Raw genomic sequence first — 21,514 nt, 5'->3', positions numbered from 1 at the left:
CTAAGACCATCTAACAATGGATATTGATTGCTTAATTCCTGAGCAGACTTAGCTTAAATCTTAAATCAGGATTTCATCTAATGGTGAATATAGAATGCTTTGCTACTATGATAACTTAGCTTTGATTGTAAGCAACCCTGATTTGAAATACTATATAAGGGAGAACTCTAGCAACTGGAAAACCTAATCCCGGAACTTTCCAGTGTCCTAGTTGCAAACTAGAGTCGATTCTCCTTTAACCTATGTTTTTCCAAAAGCATATTAGGTTAACGACTTGAAGACTTCATTTGGGATTCATGAAGACAGATCCAACTATTTTCTCTGTAGTTGCGTATTCTAATCTTACTTGTTCTATCGTATTGAGTTTTATATTCTGTAATATTTACTCGAGATTTATCTCTGATAGGTAAGATATAAAAAGTAATCACAATAGTTCTTCGTCTCAGAATCTTGTGATTCCTCAATAATTTTTTTTGTTAATTAGTTGGGTTATTGTGAGGTGATTGATATTTCTAGGATGCTCTTCGGGAGTATAAGACCGGATTATCAATTGATTCTTGTTCACCTTGATTTATCAAAAGACCGACAAAAACCGAATAAAGAATAAACATATCTGTGGGAGACGGATTTGTTTATAAGTCTTCGACTTTGGCTCATAGAAACTCTTAGTTGTGGGTGAGATCAGCTAAGGGAATCAAGTGCGCGGAATCCGACGTGGTTCTAAAGGCGTAAGGAACGCGACTGTACCTTAATCGGTGTGAAACTTGGTTAAGGCTCAACCTCATTCCAGTCCGAAGTTAACTTGTAGTAGGCTAGTGTCTTTAGCGGCTTAATACAGTGTGATCTTCAAATCCGTACTAAGTCCCGGGGTTTTTATGCATTTTCGGTTTCCTAGTTAACAAAATTTTTGGTGTATGTGTTATTTCTTTTCCGCATTATATTTGTTTATATAATTGAAATATCACAGGTTGTGCGTAGTTCAATCAGTTGATAAATCCGACCTTGTTTGTTGGATATAACTTTATTTACACTTGGGAATTGGTCTTTGGTACCGTCCAAGTTGTTTTTCATATCAATCAGGCTCACGGATTTATATCTGTTCGATTTGCTGATTATATTGAGAAATAGAGATAAACCTCTTTGATATATTTCTTGATTGAGTCTCACTTTTAAGTTGGTGCTCTCGAAATTATATTGGAGTTTAGTCCATACAGATTGCCGAACGAATTATTGGGTGTGGTTGTTATACCCCCACTTTTTCAATTGGTATCAGATCATGAAAACACACTAAGACCTCACAAGTCTGTGTTTGTAGCAATCTGACTCTATGGACAAAAGTGTTATCTCTGACAAACACATTAACAGGTATAAAAGTTCTGTTTCCATGAAATCTATTAAAGAGAAAGTCTTGTCTGACTCAAATATAGATGAACATATTGTTCCCAGGAAACAAGCAAATATTGATAAGTGTTATCCTTTTTATCAAACTGATGATTCTGACTCTTAAGTAGAAAGGGAAGCAGCCCAAGAAAGTGCAGTAATTCTAAGACAAGTTAGAATCCAGTCTGCTGAGGTCAATAGGCCGAAACACAAGGTCAGTATGCTTATTGGTATGGTTAATGATCGTGACTCCCAATTAAAGATTATTCGTGAAGAAAAAGCTGAAGTAAGTTCATCAAAAATTTTACTCGAGGCCAAACTTGAGGAGAATGCTTTGGAAATTAAACGTCCATTGAGTAAATTTGTTATTCAATGTAAGGTTTGTTATAAAGAGTATACTATACCAGTTTCCTCAGACACAACTTTGTTGTTATAAAATGTGACTACTTGTAATCATGTTTCTCTGGTGAAACTAGTTCATAAGTTAAATTGCAAACCCTTCATATTGCTAAAGATGTGCTTGTAACTTCCTCTAATCAAAGAATCACCACATCTCACGGAAGGAAGAAATCTCCTAACGATGGTGTTAAACGTATTCATTATAATCACCCAGGTGATCAGAAAGTGTGTCTCTTTTGTGATTCGAAAGGACATGTTCGATGGAAGTGCAAATTAAGGTTGGATGACACTATATTTGTCGACTTCAACACACCTTAGATTTAATACTCAAAGGTGTAATTGACATTCATATGTCTAAACCAATCGGTTTTAGTACTCACCCTGTGAAACCTTCCAGGAAATTCAGTTCAATATGCTCTTCTAACGTTCGAACTTATAATAGTAACATTAACACGATCGGTCAAGGAGATTTCAAAAAGATCCTCCTCAGACTAAGAAGGGGGATGTTGTTCAAGGTGTGAAAAAGGTACCAGAAGGTGTAAACAATAATTGAGATGTGAAGGACAACCTAAATGTGATAATTGAAGGGTACAAAGATCTTATCAATAGGCTGTCAAATTCCTCCAGAAAAACCTCTTCAGGTAATCATTCAAACTCGGTTTCATACTTTGATGATAATAAGTTTTATGATAATTTTTCACATCAAAAAGGGTTTCCTCCAAAAATTAGAAGAAAAAAAAGAGGATTAACTATGAACAATATTCATTGAGCATAAAGCTTCTTTTTTTTTTGATACAAATGAGCATAAAGCTCATACTTATGTTAATTAAACACAAGGTTTGAAATCTTACTCATGAAAAATCCCGTTGAGTAAGATGTGTTAATAAACAGGTATACTTTAAGACAAAATATTCTCTGTTTAGTTGAGCCTTTTCTTCTCGTTCATAGCTAGACTATCATCTACAGATATTTCTGGCAACATGTTCTTTACATGCGGTTTTAGATATTGATGGTCTTTCTAGTTTATGTTACAACCAATATTTCTAGAATCTTTATGAAGTGTTCTTGTAATGTTCATTAAAAGTCAGACTGGTACAGTTTATACAAAGAAGATGATGAATTTGGTAAATATTTATTACATCTTGATTTCCAGTTGACACATTCTTTATAATCCACTTATGCTTGTTAGAGCATCCACAATGGACGACTAAAACCAAAATTTTGGTCCAGAAACCACACGCAGTCGAACGGATTAAAGATTAAAAACCATACTAAAACCAAATATCATACTATATTTGGTCTAAAACCCGGACCAAAACCAAATTTATTCGAGCGAACATTAATGTTCGTTTATAGCAGGGTGTAAGTATAAAATCCGTATGATGGTGGAGCGAACATTATATTTACGTTTGAATCAAAAGCAAGTGTAAAATGGGGCGAAGGTATAATGTGTCCCTGATGAGAGGCGAACATTTAATGTGAGTTTGAATGGGGCGGGGGTATAATGTGTGCTCGACCAAATTTTACTCGTGCACCGTAGTGTTAGAGCATTGCTCGGTCGAACTCGCATGCGTTGCTATCTCAAGCATGTTTGTCAATGTTAGTGATCAAAACTATAAGTCTTGATTTCTAGCCTACTATAGCTAAGGTCTCATACTAGGATAGAAAGTGTAGTTGAGCTCAAGAACTCCATGGAAATCATCATACAAGACGAAGGACTACTCAAGGAACCGGTGGATCTTCGACTAAAAGGTATGTGGATACTTGAACTTATCTATCACTCAAAAGTCTATTTATCTCCTATCTTGAGACAAAAGTCGTTTTGCTATATAGACTTAGATTATACACATTTGCTATTTCGAGCCGAGTTTATCTCGCCTATCTATTTCTCGAAATATGTGTTGGTAATCTTTCGCTTTAACCAAGTTCATCTTTACCTAGTGACGAATGTCATGTTATGTTTCAATCACTTTGGAAATTTCTCTAGCGAAAAATGGTCTGTGAATAACGATTATATAACGTCCCCTGAGAATGTTTCAATGATTGAAATGAGAGTTTAGATTACATAATCATTGGTAGGATATAAGCATTGTTGTGGAAACACATATATGTATAAGTCCTTATTCCTTGAACCAAAGTTTGCGAACTTTGTTGATCAAGAGAAACGGAATGTGGCGTGAGCCAAGTCCCCGAACTGGCGGAAGTTCTCGACCCGAGAATTTCTGTTGGAGTTTGTGAACTCCTTCCGTGAGCTTAAGTCTGCGAACCCAGTCTGCGAACTTGAGTAGGTTATATCTAAAATCGGTTGTTCTTAAACTCATGTTTATATAAACTAAGGAATGCTTTTCCAAACAGTGGCTATAAATTTCATGAACCGATTCGAGTGAATCAAACCGTTTTTGCTTCGATTGTGTCTTGTGTAGTTACATAAGATCTAAGCAATTGAACAACTCTCTAACTAGTTAATTTGAGTCATTTGAACTAGTTATGGTGAAGAAGAATATGGTTGATATGAAAGTGATCATATGGCTAACCATTTGGTTAACTATTGTTGAACCAACAAATGTACAAGTTTGAGTACGGTTACACAAGCCTAGAAACATGCATTTCATTTGTGTGTAACACGCTAGTTTTCGATCTAACGGTTGAAAGTTATTAGCTTGAATCTAAATCAGGTTTTCATCTAACGGTGAATATTGAATACTTTGTTACCAAGCTAACATTGATTGCAAACCCTGATTTGAAAGACTATATAAGGGAGAACTCTAGCAACTGGGAAACATAATCCCTACACCTTCTGTGTGATACTAGTTGTGCTAAGCTAGAGTCGATTCTCCTTTAACCTTTGGTTTCTTCTTCTAAAACAGGTTAACGACTTAAAGACTTCGTTGGGATTGTGAAGCCAGACCGATACTACTTTCTCGTAGTTATGTGATCTGATCTTGTTGTTTCTATCGTACGAGTACAATTGTAATAATTTGCTGGAGATTGATATCTCCGATAGGCAAGATATAAAAGAAATCACAAATAATTCGTCTCATCGTTTGTGATTCCACAATATCTTTTTTCGCTGCGTCGATTAAGATTATTGTGAGGTGATTGATAATACTAGGCTGTTCTTCGGGAATATAAGTCCAGTTTATCAATTGGTTCTTGTTCACCTTGATTTATCAAAAGACGGAACAAAACTCGTAGGTATATTCGTGGGAGACGGATTTATCTATTACCGTAGACTTTTCTGTGTGATACAGATTTGTTTATTAAAGTCTTCGACTTTGGGTCGTAGCAACTCTTGGTTGTGGGTGAGATCAGCTAAGGGAATCAAGTACGTAGTATCCTGCTGGGATCAGAGACGTAGGAGCATAATTGTACCTTGGATCAGTGTAAGATTGATTGTGGTTCAACTACAGTCCAGACCGAAGTTAATTTGGAGTAGGCTAGTGTCTGTAGCGGCTTAATATAGTGTGTGTTCAATCTGGATTAGGTCCCGGGGTTTTTCTGCATTTGCGGTTTCCTCGTTAACAGAATTTCTGGTGTCTGTGTTATTTCTATTCCGCATTATATTTTGTTATATAATTGAAATAATACAGGTTGTGCGTTGTATCGATCAATAGTGAAATCCAACCTTTGTTTGTTGATTGGATATTGAATGATCCTTGGATATTGGTCTTTGGTACCATCCAAGTTTATTTATTGTATTTGATAAAGACTCGTATATTTCTATTTGCTTGAGTAAAGATCAAATCAAGAGAAGAGATATTAACTCCTCGATATACTTTTACCTAGATTGAGTCTGACTGTCTAGTTGATTCTCTAGAAAGTATATTGGAGTTTGTCCATACAGATTGCTAAGCGAAATATTGGGTGTGGTTGTTGTACCCCCACTTTTTCACGTAACATAGCACCTCGGACTAAACCCAAATTTGGTCGTTTTTTGTTTTTGTTTTTGGTCTTTGGTTTTGATCGTACCATTGCAGTTGCTCTTAAGCTTGACTGGGTATTTTTGATTACTTCGTTTAACATGTCCTACATTAGTGGAAAATTTGCCGAGCTCAATTGATCCAGTTAAGTAGTTAAGTTGATGGAGTCGTTCATGAGAAAAATATGCATGTGACGCAGTCGGCTGTTTAGGAACCCTGCGTCACTTGCAATTCTTTCCAAAAAATTATGGTTCTTGTTATAGGGCCTATGGTCCATGGATGTGCGGTCCATTAGTATACTAGGGTTTTCCATTTGCTCTTGTATAAATAGAAATGATATACCTATGTATTGGGGTTCTCCTCTCTGTTTAATGAAAAATCTTTCTCTCTTTCCCTTATCACTCCAAAACGTCATCATGCACGATTTCTTTTTCCACTGAGATTTTTTTTATTTTTGACATCCAATCATAGTACATTTTTGGGAATCTGCGTCTGTACCCTTATTTCTTTTTCTACGGCGTTTCAAAGGTATATCGTGGATCTAAAGCTGGATTTGGATTTTTTGTTCTTTTCTTGCGAATAAGAAGCAGGTCGTTCCATTTTCTTCTCCTCATAAGATGAGCAAGACGTAATATATCCAACAAGAATTTAGATTGTTGAACATAGATGGACTTGAGTATCACCGTTGGATGGCTGATGTGAAGATCGTAGTTGTAGCAAAAGAATGCACCCACACCATCAAACCCTCTACTGACGAAGATGTTGTCCCATCAACTGAAAAAGAAAAGGCTGAAGCCCTCCGATATTTTAAGGCACATATTGACCCTAATCTCATTTTGGGATACCAACACATAATGTGTCCTAAAGAACTGTTGGATGCACTAGCAAGACGTTTTGGGAGAATTGAGGATTTCCTTCTCCCATAGTTGAATGAACATTGGAATGACATCCGGTTTCTTGATTATGTGAAGTCAGGTGATTTCCAAAGAGATATGCTTAAGCTACAAGCACACCTCAATTTCTGTGGGACAAAACTCACATCCAAAGATATGATTCAAAAGACATTGTCTACTTTCCCTTTGTCACCTATTATTCTAGCCAACCAATACCGCATAGAGGTTGATAATAAAAGAATAACAACTTTTAGCAAATTGATCAACTTATTGCGGGTGGCCGAAAGGCACAATGAAGTTCTAGCGAACAACAATGCTAGAGCCCACGGGAAGAAGAAAATTCCCGAGGCTAACTATGGCAAGGATAACAAAGAAAAACAACCCAAAGAAAAGAGGGTTAAAAATGTTGATTCATATTCTCGTGCTCCATACTCACGTGGGAATAACAACCCACGTGGAAGAGGACAAAAGGGTCATCGTGGAAGGAGCAATTGGCGTGGAGGCCATTCAAATACCTGGTCTAAAGATGTTACTTCTGGACCTAGTGGTAAGGGAAACACTGTTGAAAAAACACATAAGAACCCTACACCTAAGAAGGTCGAGAATGGCAATGCACCTTGTTACAGGTGTGGAATCTCCGGACATTGGTACTAGCAATGCAAGGCTAGTGCCAAGGTAGCAGCCATCTATAAAAAGTATCGGGAATATATAGATCAAGAATCTCATTGTGGGGAAGAACATGATCATGCCCCAGATGTCAACTTCACCATTTCAGACTTCCAGGGCAAAAAGAACCATGCCTTTATGGAAACACCTGACTTTGATTGATTGTTATTTTTTTTAGTTATCCTTTGATCCTAAAAACTTGTTTATTTACTTGCTTTGTGGTTTAAAAGACTTTGGTTTAATTATTTCTTTTGATGACTTAAACTATGTTAGGTAGTCTTAAATTATCGTTTTTTGGTTGATGGATCAGTGTTTTTTTTAAAAAAATTTATTGGTACTTATTATGCTTTGGATTTAATTTTTACTGCGATAATCTATTGCATGATTGAATTATGTGACCGAATTCTCTGAAGTACCATTTACTTTTAGGAAATGTCATCCTCAGAAGAGATTGAGTGCCTAACTGATAGTGGCACCACACACACTATTTTAAGAAATAGGCAATTATTTGTTGACTTAATTTCTTATAAATCCTCTGTGACTACGATGATTGGATCATCACAAGTGATCATTGGGCGAGGTAATGCTCAATTTTTATTGCCAAATGGTACAATGATTAAAGTCACAGAAGCTCTATATGCACCAAGAGCTAACAGTACCTTGTTGAGCTTCAAAGATATCCTTGCAAATGGTTATCATTTGGAAACTCACTGTGAAAATGGAATTGAATATATAAATATTATCTTTAATACATGTGGAAGAAAACGCATTTTAGAGAAATTAATGAGTCACTCTAGTGGTTTGTACACTACTACTATTCGGATTATCGAATCACATGTTGTTACCAACGATGAACTGTTGAACAATGACTTATACAAGATTTGGCACGACCGCTTGGGGCACCCAGGTCGTGATATGATGATTTTTGTTTTAAAGAACTCACACGGACATCCTTTATTTCGAGTGAAAAGTAAAATGAGACAACAGACAGTTACAATGCAACAACGTCCGCCATCCACTGCTATCTAAAGCAACTGATGTGCAACCTCTCTCTCATTCTACTTCGTGGTCTTTGTCAAAAGCACACCACTCATTTTACAAAGCTTGTTCTTTAGCAAAGACAGGAGCGAGACTATCCTATGCTAAAGATACAAAACAAAACATTCCATTTTTACAAAGAATACAAGGTGATATTTGTGGACCTATACATCCAGAGTGCGGACCATTCATGTATTTTATGGTTCTGGTAAATGCTTCGACCCGCTGGTCACACGTTGCATTATTGTCCACAAGAAATGCTTCATTTGCAAAGCTCCTAGCACAAATTATACGTTTGAGGGCTCACCACCATGATTATCCAATAAAGTCTACCAGACTTGATAATGCTGGAGAATTTACATCTAAAGGATTTGATGATTTCTATATGTCTATCGGAATTGACGTAGAGCACCATGTACCCCACGTACACACTCAAAATGGTCTTGCAGAAGTTACCATCAAAAGGTTACAGATGATAGCTAGGGCATTGGTTATGCGTTCCAACCTGCCTATTACTGCCTAGGGCTACGCCATATTGCATGCAACATTACTTATTCGCTTTAGACCCACTATTAGCCAACCATTTTCTGCGTACCAGTTGGTAACTGGATATGAGCCTGATATTTCACATTTACGCATTTTTGGTTGTGCTCTATATGCACCTATTAAGCCCTCACAACGTACTAAGATGTGTCCCCAAAGACGATTAAGTATTTATGTTGGATATGAATCCCCAACAATTATCCACTATTTGGAACCTTTGACAGGCGATCTCTTTACCGTTAGATTTGCGGACTGTCACTTTGATGAGACAACCTTCCCGTCGTTAGGGGGATGTATGGAAAAGGATTTCCTAAGGGAACGACAGGAATTGTCGTGGTGTGTCCCCACTTTGTCTCATCTTGATCCCCTCACCTCACAATCTGAAAGTGAAGTGCAAAGAATTATTGATCTTCAGAATTTGGCAAACTCAATGCCTGATGCCATTCACTAATATTGCTAAAGTGACGAGATCACACATACCAGCTGCAAACGTGCATGCAAGGTTAGAAATCCCTAATACGGGAAAAGGCACCTTATATAGAGGTGTCAAACCTACACTTGTTGGAAGTGTAGCTGAGGCCGTGCCCCCCAAAAGAAGATGGGAAGACCACTTGGTTCGATGGATACTCACCCCAGGAACAAAGGAGTGAGTAAGGCACAATCCGATCCATTTATCATCAATACAGATAATCTCTCTCATAAAATTTTCTCTGATTACAGCTATGTCCATGAATCAATACTAGAGGACACTCCAATGTTTGAAATGATTACAGAGAACAAAGAAATCTCTATGGATTATGAGAGTGCATAGGTGTTGATGGAAAGATCCTCCACACAGATTGATGATGCATTTGTATACACTGTTGCTCATGAGATCATTGAGCACGACGACATCGAACCACGCTCTATTGCAGAATATCAAAAAAGAGCTGACTGGCCTAAATGGGAAGTTGCAATCCAGGAAGAATTAAATTCACTGGCAAAGAGACGGGTATTTAGTGCGGTAGTGCTAACCCCACTAGGTGTAAATCCCGTAAGACATAAATGGGTATTTGTCAGTAAGCGTAATGAGAAGAATGAAGTCTTGAGGTATAAGGATCGCCTTGTGGCGCAAGGTTTCTCACAACTCCCTGGAATTGATTATGAGGAAACATACTTTCCCGTAATGGACGTCATAACGTTCCGCTACTTAGTTAGCTTGGTAGTTTCAGAAGGAATTAAAATGCAGCTTATGGATGTGGTTACAACATATCTCTATGGGGATCTAGATTCAGATATATACATGAAAGTGCCTGATCGCCTTCCATTTCCCGAATCAAGTAACTCTAAACCACGAAGTGCGTTTTCGATTAAGTTGAAACGCTCACTTTACGGATTAAAGCAATCCGGGCGGATGTGGTATACCCGTCTAAGTGATTATTTGATTGGGAAGGGATATACAAATAATGAGTTATGCCTCTGCGTATTTATAAAGAAAACGAGTTTCGGATTTGCAATTATAGCTGTTTATGTTAATGATATGAACATAATAGGTACTCTTGATGAAATAATAGAAACCGCAAGCTACTTGAAATCTGAATTTGAGATGAAAGATCTTGGGAAAACTCGGTTTTTTCTAGGACTTGAGCTAGAACACCGAGCCTGTGGAATACTAATCCACCAATATGCATATGTCCATAAGATACTCAGGCAATTCAATATGGACAAGGTGCATCCTGCTAGCACTCTCATGATTGGTCGAAGTTTAGATGTACAAAAGGATCCATTTCTTCCAAAGGAAGATGGCGAAGAGGTATTGGGAGCTGAAATTCCCTACCTAAGTGCAATAGGCGCATTTACTTAGCAAATTGTACTCGACCTGATATATCATTCTCAGTGAACTTGTTAGCTAGATATAGCTCAGCGCCAACGCAGCGTCATTGGAATGGTATAAAGAATGTATTCAGATACCTTAAAGGAACCATTGACATGGGTTTATTTTATCCCTATGAGGACGAATGGAGGATTGCTAAATCAACCCCCTACACTGAAACCCCTAATAATGTTTTGGTTGGTTTTGCTGATGCTGGGTACCTCTCTGACCCACATAAAGCTCGATCCCAAACTGGTTATGTATTCACCATAGGGAACACAACGATATCTTAGAGATCGACCAAGCAAACTCTTGTAGATACCTCCAGGAACCACTCGGAGATCATTGCCCTACATGAAGCGGTTCGTGAGTGTATATGGTTAAGGTCTATCATTACACATATTCGAGGGACTAGTGGTTTGAATTCTACCACTGAAGAGCCAACATGCATTTATGAAGATAATGTAGCTTGTATCGAACAGATGAAGCAAGGATATATCAAGGATGATAATACGAAACATATTTCACCAAAGTTCTTTTACAATCAGCAACAACAATGTCTCTTAAACATTCAAGTCAACAAAGTACAGTATGATGAGGATGTAGCAAACTTATTTACTAAGTCACTTCCTAAGTCCTTATTTGAAAAGCACGTAAAGAGTATTGGACTAAGGAAATTGTCCGAACACCCTTGATTGCAATCAGGGGGTGATGGCGACATAAGGGGGAGTATCTAATGATATGATGTCGACATCAGGGGGAGCGAGTGTTTGTTGAACTCTTTTTCCCTTTACCGAGGTTATTTTGTCCCAACGGGTTTTTGTTACTCGACAAGGTTTTTAATGAGACAACAACAACACCATGGTTATGACTCCCCGATTGAGGTTATCTTTTTCCCACAAGGTTTTTATATTTTAGGTTTTTCTGAAGAGAGGTGGCCAGCTTTATCAACACATTGTACTCTTTTCCCTTCGTCAAAGTTTTGTCCCACTGGGTTTCCTTTGTCAAGGTTTTAATGAGGCAACACATTTGAAGTTCCGTGTATGAACCGCACAAGGGGAAGTGTTATAGGGCCTATGACACATGGATATGCGGTCCATTAGTATAGTAGGGTTTTCCATTTACTCTTGTATAAATGGAAATGCTATACCTATGTATTGGGGTTCTCCTTTAATGAAAAGTCTTTCTCTCTTTCCCTTTATCACTCCAAAAATTCTCAAATTATATGCTAAATTTCATGCATATTTTTTTACTGGTATTGGAACAGCCCATGATCGTTATCATGTTATCCTTAGAATTAGAAAATCGATATTTTTCTGTAGGTTATTTTCTAACATAAGGTTTCTAGTAGTGTTTCACAACCAAACATGGCCTTCCCCTTGCACGAAATACAACATTTCATTTTGATGGATGCATTGAATAGTCTACACAGGCTATTCTTATTCCTCTTTAGAATATGAATATGTCATGTTTCGTTAAAATCTATAGGCTTGTAAATATGTGCAGAAAATGAATCTTGTATGCACAAATTGACTGGAATTTGGATTTTCTAATGATGGCAGGACATGAGACTTTGAAATCTTTAGTATTGTGTTTGGGTGCAAGGTTGCTAATGGGGTGGCAGGTTAAGTTGAGGTGTACCAAGCCAAGACAATACTTATATTGTCCTATATATAAACCTGTTTTGTCTTGTCTTGATTTTGGTGCACCCCACTCAATCTGTACCCCGTATTAGCAATCTTGGTGTCATAGTTTTCTTTTTCCAGAGTTGTGCAGATAGTCCCCTCTTATATTCTTTATTGAAGACTATCTTTTCAAAAATGGCTGTCCTATATATCTTTAAGTATATGGAAGGAGTATATTCCACCAGAACGAGATCACGAGACATTAAAATTAAGCCATCCAATTCTACAAGTATTAGAATATTCAAACCCAACACTAAAACAATTCAATCAAATCCATACCCAGCTTATGATTCTTGGAATTTTTCAAAATTCTCTTGTATCCAGTAGAGTTATTAAGAAGCTCTGTTCATCTCCCCATTTGGTTTCACATGCTTTCACTGTTTTTTCACTTCTTGATCAACCTGATGCTTTTCATTGTAACACTATTATTAAATCCTGTGTTAATATTAATAAATCAGGTATTGGTCTTAGATTTTATTATGAAAATATGTTTGCAGAATGTATATCGCCCAACCATTATACATTCCCTCTTTTAGTTAAGATATGTGCAGAGATGGGTTGTGTTGAGCAAGGAGAAAAGACTCATTCTAGGATTCTGAAGTTTGGGTTTGAATCGGATTTGTTTGTTAGGAATACTTTGATTCATATGTATTCTTGTTTTAGGAGGATTAAGGATGCACGTAAGTTGTTTGATGGTGCAATTTTTGATCATTCAGACATAGTAACTTGGAATTCAATGATTGATGGGTATGTGACAAATGGTGAAGTTAGTGTTGCTCGAAGATTGTTTGATGAAATGCCGGAAAGAGATACTGTTAGTTGGAATTCAATGATTGCTGGTTATACTGGAGTTGGAGATATGACATCTGCTGAAGAGATTTTTGATAGGATGCCTGTTAGTGATGTTGTTAGTTGGAATTCTATGATTGATGGGTATGCAAAATTGGGTAGTGTTTCGGCTGCTTTAAATCTTTTTGATCGGATGTCAAAGAGAAACGTGGTTACGTGGAATATCATTTTGGCACTTCATATAAGAATCAAAAGTTATGAAGAGTGTCTTAAATTGTTCGATAGGATGACAGCACAAGGAACAGATGTTGAGCCAAATGAGGCAACTCTTGTGAGTGTCTTAACGGCAATTACAAATTTGGGTAGTCTCGAAAGAGGTATACTGGTTCACTCCTATATAAAAGAGAATGAAAGGATTAAACCTGATATTTTATTGTCAACTACTATTTTGACAATGTATTCGAAATGTGGTGCAATGGAACTAGCAAGAGAAGTCTTCGACGAAATGGAGGAGAGGAATGTTGTGTCGTGGAATTCTATGATAATGGGATATGGGACTCATGGACATGGTGAGAAAGCCATAGAAATGTTCTTGGAGATGGAGAAGAATGGGCCAATGCCAAATGATGCAACATTTATATGTGTCTTGTCGGCATGTACTCATTCTGGCATGGTATTAGAAGGTTTGAGGTATTTCAAAGTAATGCAAAAGGTTTACAAAATTGAACCCAAGGTAGAACATTATGGTGCATGATTGATCTACTTGGGCGTGCCGGATTGGTGAAAGATTCCGAGGAACTTATAAAGATGATGCCAATGAAGGCAGGACCGGCGTTATGGGGAGCTCTGTTATCTTCATGCCAGATACATTCAAATTCTCAACTTGGAGAAGTTGTGAGGAAAAAACTAATTACATTGGAACCAAATAATGCTGGAGCTTACGTGCTTTTATCCAACATCTATGCCATGGCAGGTAAATGGGTTGATGTTGAAAAGGTGAGGAAGATGATGGAAGAGAAAGGCTTGCAGAAAGATTCAGGATTTACCTTGATTAATCTTGCTAGCCCTAATGACACTCGTACGTAGGTCTTCCTTTAAGGGAGATGGACCACTGCATAAGAAGAATATGATGTACTCTATGTTAAGAGAGTTGGGTTCTCAAACCCAGATGGACAAAGCTAAAGGAGGTCTCCACATAAATCTCGAGGTTTGTTACTATTCTCCAACACTTGAAATTAAGTTATACCTTTGTTCCTCTCTTTGTATACTTGGAGCTACATAACAAGAAAGCTGTTTAAACAGGGGTTTTGCGATTAGTAATGGCCTTGCTGATCCTGCAATTCAATACAAAGCCTATACTGATTTTGCATTGGATTAATTAAGCAATCTGACAATAATAGTATCAACTGGATGCTTCCTACATGTGAGCTTTGTGGTGGTGGTAAGTCTACTAGTTTCTGATATTGCCATCGGTACCTTCTACATACATATGCTAAGTTCAGCAATAGTTTAGCTTTATTCAAGGGTTTAAATAATCACTTCTGTTTCAGGGGCTGGTGGTCAAGTCACTTGTATGACGTCACACGTTGTTTGCACTGGCATATTTAACAAGATAATGAGTCATGCCAGAATCACTACTGTCCACCACCTTTCAACCTTAAAACTCTGCAATCTGTAGAAAAAACATAAACATTATTCTTCTTCACATATAGAGTACTAAGATATCAGAAACAAGTGTGAGGGAAGCTTCTGTTATGATTTCTCAAACAAAAGTCTGTTAGGAGTGCCCTTGGTGTTGGAGACATAGAGTTCATTTTCTTGTGGTCCTACCATGTACCAGGCAGTGATAATGGATTGGACGAGGAATCTTTAAGTAGGCACTCCTGGGCTACTTGAGATATGTTCTGGTAGTCTGGGACTATGATGTCTTCTGCAACTGGCTCGGTAAGTTTTTGGGGTTCAGAGCTACCTCTTAATAGTTATAACTGATCAACATTCAAATCAAGTTGTTTCTCCCTTCATGATAAATAAGCAATCTGAATACCTGTATTCATACTGGTTTGTGTGGGGCAGGGAACTCAAGGTCGGTGCATGCCATGAAATGGTCCGGTCAGTAAAAAGTTGTTAGTTCCTCTATTGTTCCCTTAGTGGTGGATGGTGCTGAAAAAGGACAATTGATAAGCAGTGGTCCTCTCAGTTTCCTCAAGGTTTCTCTCTCACTCTGTCTCATCAGTGCTTCAATTTCAGTTTCTTTAGGTAGAACTGACTAGCTAAATTGAATTTGATAAATGGCTGAGACATAAAAAAACATGTGTACAGGTTCATGATGCTGGTCAGATGGTCCCCATGGATCAGCCTAAGGCTACTTTAGAGATGCTGAGAAGATGGACTCACGGAAAATTGTTAGTAGGAGCTGAGTCCGACGATGGAGTGGCAACAGATCTGTAAGTACCAACGAAGTGCAATGTCAATCTTAAGTAGTGTCATTGTCCCTTGTACAATATGTGGTTTTTGACCTAGAAATCATTTTGGCTGCGCTCGTCAATCTGTAAAATCTGTGATGGCAAAATCATGGAAACTCATGTGCTGCTTGTCTTTTTAGGTGTTCATTACTCATATGCTGGGGAGTATGATCTTGTCTGCCACTGGCTCGGTAAGTTTTTGAGGTTCCCAGCTACCTCTCGAGAGTTATAAATGGTCACACATCCTCATCGAGTTGTTTCTCCTTTCATGAAAAAGATTCAATTTGATTACCTGTATTCATCTGGTCTTTTGTATGGGGCAGGAGCAGGGAACTCAATGTGGGCCATGAAATGGTCCAGTCAGCAATTGTTTCCTCCACTGTTCCATTTGTGGTAGATGGTGCCGAAAAAGGACATTGAAAAGCAATGGTCCTCTCAGTTTCCTGATGGTCTGTCTGTCACTCTGTCTCATCAGCTTCAATTTCGGGTTTTGAAGGTAAAGCTGACTAACTAAATTGAATTGATAAATGACTGAGACGTAAAAATAAAACATGTGTATTCTATACAGGTTCATGATGCTGGTCATATGGTCCCCAATCCCCATGGATCAGCCTAAGGCTGCTTTAAAGATGCTGAGAATATGGACTCAACCAAAAATTGTCAGAAGAAGCTGAGTCCATGATGGAGTGGCAGCAGATTTGTAAGTACCACCGAAGAGCAATCTCTATCTGAATCTCAATCTTATGTAGTGTCATTGTCCCTTGTATGTGGTTTTGGACCAAGCAATCGTTTCAGCTGTCAATCTGTGAAATCTCAAGGTTGTTGTGAAATCTGTGATAGCAAAATCTGACGGAAACTCAACTTCCATGTGCTTGTCTTTTAGGTCATAGTAGTATGTAACATAATCATATAAGGATGTTGCATGCATACATGAATGAGAACACATTTTCGGGCGTAATATTCGAATTCCATGCTTGTACATGTTCCTTTGTTATGTTAGTTTGGGCGTTTAATTTTGACTTTAGAACTCGGTGAAAATATGCAACAACTTCGACTTCATAGGGAGCTGGACAATGTACCAGGGTATGACATCTCTGTTTAAATTCAAAGGACAAAAGTTATAAACAGACCACATTTTAGCATAGTTCTGAATTGATTCCATCTTTCAAATTTACCTGCTTTTGAAATCCATCCTTTTTACTTTTCTTGAAGAATAGTGCGAATTCTCACCTAAACATTTGTACTGCTCATAGTAATTATTATGTCTAATCTCTGTTCCAAATATTTTATGGTTTTGTTATAAGACTTCCGTCAGCTTTCTAGCTGTTAAAAGCGTAAACGTGGAACTCGAGTCCATGGATCTGTCACTGTATACATAGCAAAGGGGGACACAAAAGGAAAAATATCGCAGCAGCGCGGCACAAAAAAGCAGGACCTGCCCTGTTTGACGGGATCCCAAAAACCACTACCAATATACGGTCTCTTGACTACATATCTCACTTCTTGATCATGAATATTGCCGTATTACTCACACAAATTAGTACATGTACATCTCAATTATCGCTTTGCCTCAATTCGGCAAAAATATGAAACTACCAAACAGCTTCATGTCAACTTCAAAGTGTTGCAAACTTGCAACTCACAACCACTATGTCCCGTGATAATAACTTATCTGTATTCCCTTGAATCACAATATTAATTATTCCATTCCTACTTTCTTCTACCAAAAATGTAATACACCTGCACCTGCTTCAGCAGATTATCTCAATGAAAATCATTCACTTTTTCCAAGTGTCAATCACCATCCATTGAATTGACATCCTCCTTCTCCTGAAATTATTTCATTCTGAAAATTTCCATAACAAAGGAGAATCTTGAAAAATTTCCGTTACAAGTAAGTTCTTTATATTTTAAGGTCTAAGAAAGTAAAGAAAATATCCTCCCAGAAACAGAAAACAAGTCAAAAAAATCCACAAAAATCTGAAATTATTCTCAAATGTGATTGTGAGGTGTAGAAATTCCCACACACCTATCAAATCAAAGGCACCGGCTACCAATTCATCCAAAGTTCCCTTTTTTAATAGTGTACAAGAATTTCCTTTTCCTTTTTTTGCCTTTATTTTCCTACCAAAAAAACAAGAAAAAGATTACCTTTTTTCTTTCTTCTTTCTTCTTATCTACTAAATACTAACTTTGAAGCTTCCCTTTGATTCAAAAAATAAAAATTCACTTGAAAAATACTCTTTGTCTCATTACCTTATCTGCTAAGTCACTTCTTCTCCTCCTCCTCTATACAAACCAAACAACTTTCACTCTAAATCTTATTCTAATTCTCTCAGTCATTACTAAACACACAAGTAAATTACAATGAAGATTAGTGGTTTTGTTCTTATTCTTCTTATTCTATGTTGTTTTGGTAATACTAATGCAAACCCAGTAAACTTAGAAGCTGAAAAGTTAATTAGGCAATTGAATTTATTCCCACAAGATGCAAAATCTGAATTCATGGAAGGATTGAATTACCAAGCAAAAAACACAGAGAAAATTGTTGAGAAGAAATTTAGATTTCCTAATCTTATTGAATCTTCTACCTCTTCTTCTTCTTCAAGTGTTCAAGATTTGGGTCATCATGCTGGTTACTACAAAATTCAACATTCTCATGCTGCAAGGTATAATCATCTCTCAGAATCTCACTCTTTTTCTCTGTTTTTTTTTTTCTGTTTTTGAAATTTCAACTGTATTATATAATAGTAGAAATTTAGATACCAGTGCAAAGGCCATGGATTTTTAAATTGTGTTCAGTTCATAATCATCAAAGAAGTATGAGTTTTTTTAAACAAATTCTTGTGTATTTGTTTATTTACAGTTGGATTTTGAATGAATGTTTTGAGAAAACCTTAAAAAGGTGTTTGCCTTTGGAATCTCAGATACCAAGAAAATCTTATAATGTCAGGATGTACTGTAAATGATTCCTTATTAAATCAGAACCCTTCATATTTTTTTTGATAGATTAGATTTGTGGGACCATGAAGGTTATCATTAGACTGATATTTCAACCCAGGTTATTGTTGTACTAGTTTCAGCCCATCAGATGTCATGTTTCTTTTCCATTCAACTGTTGTTTTTCTGGTGTGTGTACATGCTTTACTGTTGTTTTGTACAACAATTTTCATGTTGATCGTTTGGATCTTGTTTTTTTTTGGTTGAAGGATGTTTTACTTCTTCTTCGAATCGCGAACGAACAAGAACGATCCTGTTGTGATATGGTTGACAGGAGGACCAGGTTGTAGTAGTGAATTGGCTGTGTTTTATGAAAATGGACCTTTTACTATTGCCAACAACATGTCACTCATGTGGAATGACTTTGGCTGGGACAAGGTATTATTCATTGTAGTCACTTTGAATTTTCAAAGAATCAATGCAGAAATTTTGTTTTCAGTTTTGTTACATTCATTTTAGTTTTCTTTTTGTATTCTGAATTACAAATTCCATGGTTATGTCACTGTGAAGGCATCACATTTGTTGTATGTTGATCAACCGACCGGAACTGGGTTCAGTTATAGTTCAGATGAGCGTGATCTTCGTCAGAACGAAGAGGGTGTTAGTAATGATTTGTACGATTTCTTACAGGTATATCTTCTGACAAAGTTGCACTTGATTTGTTAGATTTCGTATATATGTACTTCTTTCAGGGTCTTTACAAGTTTATTACACAGTACTTGGTGTAACTTGGTTTTATATCTTATAATAGGCATTTTTCGCAAAGCATCCACAATTTCAAAAGAATGATTTTTACATCACCGGAGAGTCATACGCTGGACACTACATCCCAGCATTTGCTTCTAGAGTGCACAAAGGAAATAAGAATAAAGAGGGAATCCATATAAACTTGAAGGTATTTTTCGTATTCAAGACTATTTTGTATTAGGATTCAGTGATGTTTCTTCCTCACTTTCTCAGACTTGCTTGACTAAGATTATGAAATTTTACACAGGGATTTGCCATTGGCAACGGTCTTACTAATCCAGCAATCCAATACAAAGCATACACAGAATATGCATTGCAAAATAAGCTAATTGAAGAATCTGATTACGAGGAAATCAATCAGAGACTTCCAGAATGCGAAAGGACAATACAAGCTTGTGGTAAGTCCTTGTTTTCTAATGTTGTTCATAGTCTATTAAACGTATTCCATATGTCTCATATTTACCTCATTTCAGCTGTAGAAGGCGAAGTTGAATGCCTCAGAGCTTACTCCACGTGCATTTCGATATTCAATAGTATCCTCAATATTGCTGGAGATATCAATGTAAGGGAAGCATTTCGGTTTGGTTATTGCGCTTATGCTTCCCTTTGTTGTTTGACTGCATTTAAACTTGATGAATGTTTTTATTATTTTCAGTACTATGACATAAGGAAGCAATGTGAAGGGAGCCTCTGTTATGATTTCTCCAATATGGAGAAATTTCTGAATCTGAAATCTGTCAGGCAAGCTCTTGGAGTTGGCAACATTGAATTCATCTCATGCAGCCCTACTGTGTACTCCAAAATGAAAACTGACTGGATGAAGAATCTAGAAGTGGGTATTCCAGCTCTTCTTAATGACGGAATCAAGTTGCTAGTTTATGCCGGGGAGTATGACTTGATATGCAACTGGCTTGGTAAGTTTCCTTTTGTGCTGAACTCAGAATTCAGAATTCCACTTTCTTTTTTACTTGTAATTAGAAAAGTATTGCATTTTGAGTAACACATCTCTCAAATTTGTACAGGGAACTCAAACTGGGTTCATGCCATGGAATGGTCTGGTAGACAAGACTTCGTTCGAGCAGCCAATGTTTCATTTGAAGTTGACGGTGCTGAAGCAGGGAAATTGAAAAACCATGGTCCTCTTAGCTTTCTGAAGGTTCATGATGCTGGTCACATGGTTCCAATGGATCAACCCAAGGCAGCATTAGAGATGTTAAAAAGATGGACTCAAGGTAAATTGACTGCAGAAGCTGCTGCACCTGCCCAAACACAAAACCATCCTCACTTGTTCCCATCTGTGTTGTAAACATGTTCCTCATATTTTTAACATTTTTCCTATCAAAATGGGATATTAAAGAAAAAGTAACATGATGTAATAATCCCTTATTGGGTTCTTAATATGAAAATTCAAAAGGCTACACTCATACAAACACTGAGATATTTCTTGTGTTTATCCATCCTGAAACCCTGATGTACTTGGTTGTTTTGGATGATCAACATTTCTTCCTTCTTTTAGTACCTCTTGATTTGACCGGTTTTTCCTGAACCTTGTCTGTTACTCCACTTTTAGCTTTTGTTGCTTTGCCAGAATCTTTCACTGAAGTACCATTAGTATCTCCAATGTTCTGTGTGTGAGGAATTGCCTCATTCGAAACACATTTCGTATCCTTGTTATGATCCCAGAATTTGTTTAAGGTTGAAGTATTACGGTCATAGCGGTAGAGTCTCACGCCACTCAAATCAGGAAACCCCATTGACCCATCTCCTAATTCCATGCCTCTTTCAGTAATGCGAAGTCCATAGTAGTTACCATGTATGCGTCCTTCCGTATGTATCATACCAGAGTTCATACCAAGTTGGCTGTGCATTGCTTGCGGTTGTGGCGTTGCGAACATTGGCTGCTGAGCATACAACATTGGGGAACGGGTAGCCATTGATAACTGTGCTTGTTGGTGTTGCATATAGTGTGCACCCTGCTGAACCGCATTATGAAGCTGCGCATGCGTGGTGGGTTGTTGGGGTTGAGAATAAGCAATAGCATTCAGGTATGCAAGATTTTGTTCAAGCTTCGCTTGGTTTACTGCAAGCTCGCTCACATTTCCGGTGGTCTGGTTCTCAAGAATCTTGATAATCAAAGACT

General features: G+C 37.4%; 1 protein-coding gene and 1 pseudogene across 1 annotated transcript; both read left to right on the top strand.

Moving 5' to 3' along the window:
• The first annotated feature begins 10,807 nt into the window (after nucleotides 1-10,807).
• On the top strand, nucleotides 10,808-16,608 carry LOC113312019 (annotated as a pseudogene).
• A 1,170-nt stretch (nucleotides 16,609-17,778) lies between these two features.
• LOC113310599 (serine carboxypeptidase-like) lies at nucleotides 17,779-20,827 on the top strand. Its single transcript, XM_026559324.1, has 8 exons — nucleotides 17,779-18,296; nucleotides 18,837-19,005; nucleotides 19,138-19,257; nucleotides 19,379-19,522; nucleotides 19,622-19,772; nucleotides 19,848-19,936; nucleotides 20,030-20,288; nucleotides 20,397-20,827. The coding sequence occupies exons 1-8, from the start codon at nucleotides 17,995-17,997 to the stop codon at nucleotides 20,678-20,680; spliced, it is 1,518 nt and encodes a 505-aa protein (XP_026415109.1). The 5' UTR covers nucleotides 17,779-17,994; the 3' UTR covers nucleotides 20,681-20,827.
• The last annotated feature ends 687 nt before the right edge of the window (nucleotides 20,828-21,514 follow it).

This window comes from Papaver somniferum, chromosome 9 (genome assembly GCF_003573695.1).
Source record: "Papaver somniferum cultivar HN1 chromosome 9, ASM357369v1, whole genome shotgun sequence".
Taxonomy (NCBI): Eukaryota; Viridiplantae; Streptophyta; class Magnoliopsida; order Ranunculales; family Papaveraceae; genus Papaver; species Papaver somniferum.
Note: the sequence above shows the minus strand (reverse complement) of the source record. Positions and strands in the feature narration are given on the sequence as shown.

Coding starts and splice junctions, on each gene's coding strand:
- LOC113310599 (XM_026559324.1), top strand. CDS start 17,995: ATGAAGATTAGTGGTTTTGTTCTTATTCTTCTTATTCTATGTTGTTTT. Junction 19,523..19,621: donor GAATCCATATAAACTTGAAG/GTATTTTTCGTA, acceptor AATTTTACACAG/GGATTTGCCATTGGCAACGG. Junction 19,773..19,847: donor AAGGACAATACAAGCTTGTG/GTAAGTCCTTGT, acceptor ACCTCATTTCAG/CTGTAGAAGGCGAAGTTGAA.